At 39.9% G+C, this 11,110-nt stretch overlaps 1 protein-coding gene across 2 annotated transcripts; it reads left to right on the plus strand.

Moving 5' to 3' along the window:
- The first annotated feature begins 897 nt into the window (after positions 1 to 897).
- AQP4 (aquaporin 4) lies at positions 898 to 10,717 on the plus strand. Of its 2 annotated transcripts, none has more exons than XM_019654555.1 (5): positions 898 to 1,056; positions 4,190 to 4,604; positions 5,533 to 5,697; positions 5,989 to 6,069; positions 9,506 to 9,946. In XM_019654555.1, the coding sequence occupies exons 1-5, from the start codon at positions 1,025 to 1,027 to the stop codon at positions 9,782 to 9,784; spliced, it is 972 nt and encodes a 323-aa protein (XP_019510100.1). In that variant the 5' UTR covers positions 898 to 1,024; the 3' UTR covers positions 9,785 to 9,946. The 2 variants fall into 2 exon arrangements, with proteins under 2 accessions (XP_019510100.1, XP_019510101.1); XM_019654556.1 differs by lacking the exon at positions 898 to 1,056 and adding an exon at positions 1,915 to 2,070 and having other exon boundaries at positions 9,506 to 10,717.
- The last annotated feature ends 393 nt before the right edge of the window (positions 10,718 to 11,110 follow it).

An 11,110-nucleotide genomic window follows, 5' to 3' on the forward strand; every position in this document is an offset into this window, starting at 1 on the left:
AAATAAAAGGGCCATAAATGTGCCAGTGACATAAACTAAGGATTATGATTAGTCCAATCCTAGGCACCTGAGGTCCATTTTAAGAAAAACGATTGAGATGGCGATACGGGCAGCTAATTAATTCTCACACCTGCCAGAGCCCACAGACTCCTCAGTCGGAGGAGCGCCTTCACACCCTGTGCAGTCGCCAAGGGCCCCACATTTAGAAGGACCCCACATTTTGTGTTAATGTGCTGCTGTTGCAAGCTTGAACTTCCTAATTCTTGAGCAAGGAATCCTGCATTCATTTTGCACTGGACCCCACAAATGAGGTAGTCAGTTTTGCCCCTAGCTTTCTAGATACGAAATTTACCTACAGTTCCCAATAATTTTGTCCCCACCTAACCGCTGTACTTTTTAAATTTGTTACTTCTGACCCAACAATGGTTATAACAGCCATGTGAGCATCCTAGGGTAGCCTTATTTCCTATTTTTTCCTTATTTCCTATTATCCAAATCAGTGCTGCACAGACTACAAATGAACCTGCCATTATCTGTGGTGCTTAAAATGCTGCTTCTCAGAACAAAAAAATTTCAAATAAAAGCTATCAGATATTTTGTCACTCAGAAATGAATGCACTGCAGCCACTCAATACATCTCAACTGCTGGATAACACAAATCCGTGTTCTCATCGTTGCCTAATTTCAACTACAACACAAAACCAAACAATACAAATTCTCAGCAATTCTCTGTGGTAGGAAGAACTCTGGTGAAGATTTGGGGAAATCCTCATTTTCAAAGATAGCCAGCTAAAGAAACATAATGTAAGCAAAGGTTTTGTGTTCCTGAAGTGCCTGTGTCTATAGTGATCAGGTAGCAAAAAGTTCTTTCAAGTTCAAATATAACTTAGCGATTGCCACATGGTGCAGAATCTTTCCACCCCTAGACTCCAAAAACCCAATCAGACAAGTGGCCGTAATCTGACTCCCAGCGCGCTGGGAGCTGCAGGCAGGCAATGAGCGCTGCACTCTGGCCAGGGAAGGCATGAGTGACAGACCCGCAGCAAGGCGGTGGGGGTAAGTCCTTCTTTGCCTTAAGGGAACAATGCTCAGGGCCAAAAAATGAAACTCTGACTCTTTTACTACAGATACTGGTGGCTTTTTCTGCAGAATCTAGAAGAAAACTATAACGCGGGTGGGAGGTTCTGTAGATCTGGGCACCGAGCATATTCATAGGAGAGGCACAGAGAAGGTAGAATAAGGATGCTTTGTAGCCAAATCCTCCATATATTTGAGACCTGTGACAGCACAGGAAAATGACCCTATGGAGGTAAATCTAGCTGCAGTATTTTTCATCAGAAAAACTACTCACTCAGGGGCTGAGCTGTCCAGAAGTAAATCAGGCTGAGTGTTCAGCTAGAAAGAAATGTGTCCTGTTCAGTACAATCCAGGCACATCAACAAACCCCCTTTGTTCCGGGGCAAAAGAAGCAAAACAAATGGTGTTGATCCATTTCCATCGAGTGTGAACATGTAAGGGAACATTGACGATAATAGCAGAAAGCTAAGAGAGCCGCTGGGGTGAGCATTTGTAAGGCCAGAGGTATGCATATGGTGCCTGGAAACTTTGGGGTTCACAGCGAACTAAGGTTGGTCACTCTGCCCTGGAATATGATCAGATTTTGGAGGTGCTCAAAAAAAAAAACCCTCAATGCTTTCTTAAAGAGTATATCTGTTTGGGGTTTCGTTCTTGTGGGTTTTTTTTTAATTTCTCTGGCTGATGAAAATTTTGAAGCTGAAAGAGCAATTGGGCTTCTTAAATGAGGTCTCTGGAGAGGTAGACAGATGCATGAGAAAATAAACAGGGAGCCAGAACTCACGGAACTGGGGACAGTGAGGGAAGAAGGGGTGTAGCATGGAGGCGGCCTTTTCGCAGGGCCCGCCTCTCCTGGTGATCTCCTGTGCTGCTGAAAAGAGACCTGTGCTTCCTGCCCAACCAGCTCCCTATTTCCCACTAAATCCAGCCACAGACGACCAGTACCTGTGATAGCACCTTGCCCCTTGCCATCCCGGCTACAGCCGTGGGCTGCTGGTGAGTTCAGAGGCCACCCTCATAACTTCTTTTTTCAATGTGGGAGTTCTTGGAGTTTCTTTTCCTTTGGGATATTTTTAATGTCTCTCCCAGGGCACCCTCCCTGCCCCATTCCAAGTGCTGTTTTAGTCTCTTTATTTTCTCTTCTTCTAGGGAACGTGATGTCATTGTTCTCCCAGCTGGGGTTTTTCCTGATTACATGATTCACTTAAGAGTTCATTGGGCAGCGGACACTGGGGGCAGAGCTGGTTGTTCCTCTTCCGGAGCCACCTGGGCTTGGGCAGAAAACGGGTTTCTCTTTCCAACTCGGAAGCAAAGCCCCGTATCAAACCAGAGGCTGATTGAGATCCTAAAGATCAAGGGAGAATTCCCCTAGCCCTTTTGGGCACAGCGTTTCCCACTGCCCATGCAGAACCCAGTCTCCTGGAGACAGTGAATGATGGAGGCGGAGGGGGGAATTTACTCTCAGTAATATGTCAAGGGGAAGGCTGCAATAACTCTAACCTGTTAAAATACTTGGCTTTCTTGCCTAACCCTTTTTTATTGTCCCCTGCGATTAGCATCTCTGCTCCATCTCTCCATACTCCTTCACTCTTGCTGCTCTTCACAGACCAAGGGGAAGGGCAAATGTCTTGAATAATGGGGTAAGTGGGCTAATTGCCCCCCTCCAAAGGAAATCCAAGTCATTTCTTTCCAGAATGAGAAGTGGGCATTCATATCCTCAAACGCCATCCGTTCTCAGCTCCAAAGATCTTCAGACAGCAAGAGGAAATTATAATAGATTAGAGGAAGAAAAGGTGTTCACTTTCAAAGGCTGCCTTTCTATTCCCCATCCTTCCTCACCTTCTTCCCTCCTTCGGGGCGCACACACACGAGCTCCCCCAAGCAGAGGCATGTGCTCTTTTAGGGCCAAGAAGAAGTAATAGAAGGCCATCAAGAAGACACTAGAGAAAAACAGCTTTCCATGGAGGTTTCTGCTGGGAGCACCACAGTGTTCCTTGCCACACCCCCTTTGCACACTTGCCTTCCTCAGGTCTGCCTCATTCACAGTCATCCGCACTTGGCTGCCCCCAAAAGGGCAGGCAGGGTGCCTGGGGCGCTAATTGCATATGCTGGCCTCCAGGATCCCTTTGGAAGTTTACCTGAGGGGTAACGTCAGGTGTTGAGAGAGGGGCAGGCACCAGGAGGGACTGTCCCCTAACACTGCAAAAGCACCGCGGAGGCCACGGTGCAGCTTTCCCAGGCTGCTGGGCCGACTGGGACACCAGCGGGCGGGAGAGCGGGGAGCGGGTCCCTGCTGATGGACCTCTGTTTGTCCACCTGGCCGCGATCCGCGAGCCTGGCACCAGCCCGAGACTGGCTACTCCCCCTCCCTTTGAGAGGACTCCAGCTCCCCCTGGGACCTGAGGGTGAGGCTTCCCAGCGCCGCGCGTTGGGACTGGAGTGGCGAAGTGTTCCTTTGACTCCTCCCTCTGGCTGGAGAGAGGAAGGGGTGTCCCCGTCCCAGCTCAGGCCCTACCTGATCCCACCGCCCCTGTCACCATGAGCTCCACTTCCCACAAGGAATTTACCTTCTGAAAAGACAGACTTCCAGCATTCCTGGCTTCCTAACAGGCCTCTCTTTGATCTAGAGTTTCTCCTGGGGGAGAGGGGAGGGGGAATCGGCGCTCAATTTTCAAAATGCCATTTTGAGCAATAAAATAAAAAACTGAGGAAGACCTCCCTGCTTTATTGCTTTATGTTCAAAATGAAAATGACATATAAAAAGGTACATTGAAACTTAAAAACTTGCTCTGAGAGAATTAACTGCAAGGTAAATGTATTTTATTCTTAATTCTGTAAGGAACTTACTTGATTTAGACATTTTTTGACAATTCAGATAAATTGGATCTTTAAATATTCAATCAAAGGAGACTAGAATAACAATCTATTGACTATTAATTAAGAGACAATTAATTAGATTTTTCCAGAAGCATTCTTTCTTGGTATGAAAATAACCTTTGGGGGGCCCTCCCCCACAGTAGGGCAAGATTGCAGACTTGGTGTCTTCACCTGAATTCATAAACCCTGGTTTGGCAGCTTCTGATGATGCTGTTTTGTTTGTTTATTTTCTTTTCAGTAAGTGTGGACCATTGTGTAGAAGAGAAAGCATCATGGCGGCTTTCAAAGGGGTATGGACTCAAGCTTTCTGGAAGGCAGTCACAGCGGAATTTCTGGCTATGCTTATTTTTGTTCTCCTCAGCCTGGGATCCACCATCAATTGGGGTGGAACTGAAAAGCCCTTACCGGTCGACATGGTTCTCATCTCCCTTTGCTTTGGACTCAGCATTGCGACTATGGTGCAGTGCTTCGGCCACATCAGTGGCGGCCACATCAACCCTGCTGTGACGGTGGCCATGGTGTGCACCAGGAAGATTAGCATCGCCAAGTCTGTCTTCTACATCGCAGCCCAGTGCCTGGGCGCCATCATCGGAGCAGGGATTCTCTACCTGGTCACACCTCCCAGTGTGGTGGGCGGCTTGGGAGTCACCACGGTAGCATCTTTAGCTCTTATTTTCAAACTAGGACTCCAGGTTTCTTGCAGACTGTACTCAAGGACACCTTCGTGCCCTGAGAGAGATATTCCTATAATTGCTAATTTATTCCCAGGGAATTTCTGATGATGCTTAACAAGGGTAAAAACTGATTCTGGCAACATTGAATATATCGATAGGAAATCATTGTTTGCTATTGAGTGACTTGAATATCACTAAGTCTGGATGGCACAAAAATTGTGTTGATTTCTCTCTCTCACTCTCTTTCTCTTTCTCTCTCTCTCGCTCTCTCTCTTCCCACCCCCCATCCAAGTGACTATACTGACTATATATTTAGCATAAGACATTTTTATTTTAATTATTTGTTGGTTCACTACCAGAAGAAACAATTTGTTTCTTGTCATGTTCATGAGATATTAAATGATCTACATTAAGGGTCACACTTAAAAAAGTCAATTGTCGTTGACCCTAGTTCAGTTCTTAGCTGATTAGGAATAACATTTGTTAGCTCAGCACCAGGGTTGATGAAAAAAAATCACACATGGTTTAAATTTTAACTGAAATACATATTAATTAATTTAAATGTAATTAATAGATTTAATCATTGCCTTATAAAATTACAAGACTCTCAAGAAACTCTTTTTTAAGTGCAGCAGTGGCACATTTTGCTTCCTTTGTAGAAAAGGACATTCAGCACAAATTCCCACTTTGTCCTTGTAAGAGTAATTAATTATCTATGATGGTCCAAAATGAGTGGAAATTTATTCTTTCTTTTTGCGGGGAGGGGAAGACAGTGTCTCTGTTGGGGGTGAGATAGAAAACTCAACCGTCAGTTTTTACAGGGATAAAATTTGCTTTTCACAATGGTATGTTATCATAGAAAGTGTGCTCTTGCTTCAACTCAAATGAAATATTCTTCTCTTTCTAGGTTCATGGAAATCTAACTGCTGGTCATGGTCTCCTGGTGGAGCTGATCATCACATTTCAGTTAGTGTTCACTATTTTTGCCAGCTGCGATTCCAAACGAACTGATGTCACTGGTTCAATAGCTTTAGCAATTGGATTTTCTGTTGCAATTGGACATTTATTTGCAGTAAGTTTCCAAGTTCATTTAAATAATTTATCCATTTCATTTATCCTCACCCCAGAGCTGGCCTGAAAATGTGTTTTACAGCTGTAGTTCTTTAATATCCAGCCGCGACTGTCCATTTTAGGTTATTATTTTACTAACTTTGTGATGAGAATGTTGATCTTGCTGCTAACAGTCTTGACAGTCCCTCAGTTCCTTGGTTAGTTACCATTGTAAATGGTAGCACATTACAATGAATGATATGTTAGTAGCCTGTTTCAGTATTGTCTGAAGCTGTTTTCTTTTTCCCTATAGATCAATTACACTGGTGCCAGCATGAACCCCGCCCGATCCTTTGGACCTGCAGTTATCATGGGAAATTGGGAAAACCATTGGGTGACTATCATGTTGAGGACAATTACCTATGGAGCTCTTTTTTTTTTTCTTCATTATTTTACTCACATTTTTCTTCCTTCCTCCCAACCTTGAAGCCCAACTTTATTACATCTTTCATAAAGACTAGGGAGAGACTAGCACAGATCTACTGCAAAACATTTCACCTTATATCTGTTCTGGCCTTCAGTAATAGTCTTTTTCTTTGTTTTTAAGCACCACTCTGGGCACTGTACTGACAGACTGCAACAGAATACTTTGTACAAGGAGGTTGCGTATGTGGAACAAGTTAAAATCAGGATAGTGTAGTGAATATGGTTTTTAAATAATTGAAAGTAAAGCCTTTCTGGCAATAACAGAAAATATGCTTGCAAAAAAGAAGATGAAGAAAAAAATGAAAGAAATGCTTAAGAGCACTGCCCATAGCAAAAAATATTTACCTTTTTTGTTTACAAAAGCAGAAACCCAACTAATAGTACGCAAGTTGGAATCATTTGAACTGCAGATAGTGAGGAACAAATGGGATAAATATTTATGCTAGTATCATCATAACCATAGTAGGGGGGAAATTAACTTTCAGAAAAGGCATACTTTTCAGCCTCATGCCTAACCTACTTATTGCTGTGGTGGCAATGCTTCTGGAGAGAAGAGGTACCTATTTTTAAATATCACAACTATCTGTATTTTAATTGTTTCTTACCAACAAAAAGGAATTTAAATTCCTTAAATAAATAATGTAGCTGTTTCTATGGCCATTCACACACTAACTTACAATAATCAATAAAAATATGAGACATATAAATGGGTTTAACTTTCATTGTCATTTGTATGTTGTGAATGTTATTTTACAACTTTTAATTTATGGATGCAACAGAATTGGTCATTTGTGTTTTAATCTCATGCATACAGTGATTACTGACCCAATCACACCCACATAACCATGGCGTACATTGCAAATGTAAAGAAATTGCACCACTGCCATACACATTCATTTCTAAGAAAAGTGTACTGAGTTTTTACAAGTAATCTACACCATTAAATAACAGCCTTTGAGTCAGTTTTCAAAAGCAAGATTTTGGACCTAGTAAGGCAAAGACTCAGTCAACAATACAATCCACAAAATTGGTCATTTGCCACTGATATTTCCAAAGTTATGTCTCAAAAGATTTGCCACATTAACTGGAATGGAAAGTTTTAATTGGCAGTATATAGATCTTATGATAAAAGTATAACTTTTAGTTCAATTTATTAAATTCAAACTGTTTTTATAACTAAAATTTAGAAAAAGGACAATTTTAAATTTAATTTATGAGGACTTTAAAATGTAAATGAAAATATTTTTTATTAATTACTTGTTAGTTGTGGTAAACTAGTATAATTTAAAGACTGAGAAAATTGTTAGCTTGTTGATTGAATCAATGTTTTCCCCTTCTTGTTATTTTATAACAAAGTTAATCCTACTGAAAATAAATGTCCACTTTGCAGCAATGATATGTGAAATTTAGAACTAAGTTAAAGTTTATTTGCAGATAGATAGACAGATAGACTAGAAATAACACCAAAATATTAATGACATTATTTTAGTTTTCTTCTTTATACTTTTCTGTGTTTTCTACATTTTTAGCAATAAAAATTATTTACCTTTATAAATTTTAAAAGTTATTTTAAAGTACATTATGACTTTGTTTTGGATAGCAACTTGAAATTGAGAGTTGTTTATTTTTGAGAGCATGCATCTAGATGTCTTGTTCATGGGTGTTCTGAGAAAGTGTCATGATTACTTAGCAGTCTCTAGTCTCCCTTGTGGGATTTTCATCTCATGGAATAGAAGACATCTAAGGAGATCTTACCAAAGGAACAAAGAGTAAAGACATTCAGAGGAGGGCTCCTCTGAAAGGGCATGGAGAAGGTAAACTCTCACGTGGTTTCTTTCATGTTCAAGATAAGGAACTTGGTTCTTGGAGCCATTCTACCAATGGTTTTTCTGTTAAGCTATGTGTTCAGCTTCAGCTTAAAGTTTGAGTTTCCTTTAGATTTGCACTGAGGATGCTAAGTGATATTCATTACCAGAAAGTATGTTAAGCAGAAGCATTCACCACATTTTTTTTTCAAATAAGAGAAGTGTAGCATAGTAGAAAACAGTATATATAGTTCAAAACAAAGGTTTGAACACAGGCAGACCTGAAATCCCGGCTTGACCGCTTGCTAAGCATAAAATATTAAGCAAGCTTCTTACCATTTCAGAATTCCAGTTTTCTTACCTATAAAATGAAGATAATAATAATATCTACCTCAAAGGTTATTGTTAAAATTAAATGGATTAATATAAGAAAAAGGCTAAGCACAGCTGGCTCGGAAACAGTGCTCAAGAACAAGGTTTTTGTTGCTCAAATGAATCTGTTGAATGAAAGTCTAATATTGTACAGCATACCTGTGCTCTAAAGCAAATGCTGAAGTTTATCCCAAACTCAAAACTTAATTTATTATAGACACATAAATTATAGGATAAAAAGCTTCCATGTATTGAATTAAAAATCCTATGGAATTGCTAACCCTCAACTAACCATCATCCATAAACTCAGTACAGGGGTTTTCACCAGGTCACCATCATAAGAACCATGGAGATGAAAGCACTCTGCAAGAAGAATAATGAGCAAGCATGAGATTTTCACTAAATCACCAAATTTTAGAGAGGAAAAGCATGTAACACAAATGAAAATGACTTAAGCCAGCCTGGTCACATACGTCTTTAACTTGTCTAGGAAACATGGGATGGAGCAGGTTACTATGAAATTGGAACTAGTAAGGATTTTACAAGTATTAATTTAATCCTGACAGCCCATGAGGTATGTATTATTATAATCCCCATTTTGCAGATGAGGAAATTAAGGTTTAAGAAGTAAGTAACTGATGCAAACACTCACATAATTGCTAAGTGTGGAGCTAGGATTCTATTTATCATGCTGTACTGCATCACTAAAGCTCCAACTGACAAAATCTGTACTATGATTGTAATTATGCAGAATGCCAATGTAAAATGTCAATATTAAGAAAGTAGGATAAGTATTCTTCAGAAACTCTTATTTTTTCTATTTTAGTTAAAGGGTTTTTAGTGTCTGCTTAATTTGCAATGCCCACAAAGAAGAGCTATCTTTACTTGAAGGATTATCAGAAAATGGGGAACAAGTAATTAATAAAAGCAGGAAAAGAGAAAACAGTCTTTTCTTGTGCTCTGTTCAAATGTTATTTAGCAATATATGAATCTCTGATATGGATTTGATATATTGTCTTATATTCTTTCCAATTCTCCTCTTTTTTTATACATGACCCATACATGACCCTCTCTTAATTTAAACCAGCTAAATTTTATAATCATAAGTTGTTCAAAGGAATAGTTGTTCTCTACTTAAACTCTGTAACTCTTCCATCTTTCCCCCAGATATATTGGGTTGGACCAATAATAGGAGCTGTCCTGGCCGGTGGACTTTATGAGTATGTCTTCTGTCCAGATGTTGAACTCAAACGCCGTTTTAAAGAAGCCTTCAGCAAAGCTGCCCAGCAAACAAAAGGGAGCTACATGGAAGTGGAGGACAACAGAAGTCAGGTAGAGACCGACGACTTGATTCTAAAACCTGGAGTGGTGCACGTGATTGACATTGACCGAGGTGAGGAGAAGAAGGGGAAAGACCCATCTGGAGAGGTGTTGTCTTCAGTATGACTAGAAGATAGCACTGAAAGCAGACAAGAATCCTTAGAACTGTCCTCAGATTTCCTTCCACCCATTAAGGAAACAGATTTGTTATAAATTAGACATGTGCAGGTTTGTTGTTTCATGTCATATTACTCAGCCTAGATAATAAATATTTCATTACTTACCAAGGAGGAATGAAAGAAACCTATCATGAATTCAAAATCTAAACAAGAAATCTTTTTAAAGTCCCCCCAAAGCAAATATGTATCTAGTTAATCTAGTTGCCACTCATTAATAATCAATTTAAAATGTGTATCAAAATCTGGATAAGCCTTGCCTGACAAAAAAATATAGACAAACCTATCAGCTTATTCCTCCTCTACCATGAAATTGGTAACACTAATCCTTGTCTGAGTATTTATTACATTAAATCAGGTTTATCAATGGCAGAGTACAGTATGTCACAGAGTCATGCACGTTCAAGAGGGGAAATATAACAAGCTCTTTTATGGGCAATCCCTTATTTATAAACTACCTTGGCAAAAGAATATTAAGGGTCATTGTTAATGAATTCTTTCCACTTATATTTCAAATGCCCAACTTTTAACCTGAACTCCAATTCATAATATTCCTTCCTCCTTTTCAATACTCAAAGTAATCTGGAACTAAAGCCTAGAAATTTTCAGAATGTCCAAAAAGCCTGTATATTTATTAGTTCCACCTAATAAGACATCCAAATAATAAGGGACACCTATTGAGATTCAGGTCAAATAGGTTCACAAGGTCTTATGGGGGGTGGGGGGGTGGAAATTACCATCATACAAAAATCATAAGGAAAAAGGAAATCTGAATTCTGGCATAAAATAGTTGATCTGTTTTCAGTGCACATCCTCGAATACACTACAGGAGATTAACAATCTAAGCTTTTAACCACTTCATCACTTTGCTTTTTTTTTTTTTTTTTTTAGCTGAGCCATCCTGCCATCTGTTGGCAGTTTAGCGGTAGCTCAGCTCGGGCCGTGAATCGAACCGCTGTTTCTCAGTGGCTCAATTGAGCCACTCGGCCGGCTCTCACTTTGCTTATTTTTTAAAATTTAATGGAAAACTGGGGATTTTCTTTGTTTGTAAGTTTGGTTATCTACATTTAAACATTAGCTGAGATGTATTTTTGATAACAAGAATATAACTATTTAGATGAGTTCTGACCTTTTTGTTGATTAATAAGCTCTGTTCATCCTAGAAGGTGTAAACTGGTCCTGCCCAGACCCAATCTCTGACTCTCTCTCATTTCTCATGAAATTAGATGATTATCTTCACTGCATGTGATGATATTTTAATGAATTAAAATGGATG

Source organism: Hipposideros armiger, unplaced genomic scaffold (assembly GCF_001890085.2).
Source record: "Hipposideros armiger isolate ML-2016 unplaced genomic scaffold, ASM189008v1 scaffold_225, whole genome shotgun sequence".
Classification (NCBI taxonomy): domain Eukaryota; kingdom Metazoa; phylum Chordata; class Mammalia; order Chiroptera; family Hipposideridae; genus Hipposideros; species Hipposideros armiger.

Bases quoted from the DNA above. Each gene is read 5' to 3' on its own strand.
- AQP4 (XM_019654555.1), top strand. From the start codon at position 1,025: ATGAGTGACAGACCCGCAGCAAGGCGGTGGGG. The intron at 1,057-4,189 runs GTAAGTCCTTCT...TTTTCTTTTCAG, and splicing joins CCCGCAGCAAGGCGGTGGGG to TAAGTGTGGACCATTGTGTA. The intron at 6,070-9,505 runs GTGACTATCATG...TCTTTCCCCCAG, and splicing joins GAAATTGGGAAAACCATTGG to ATATATTGGGTTGGACCAAT.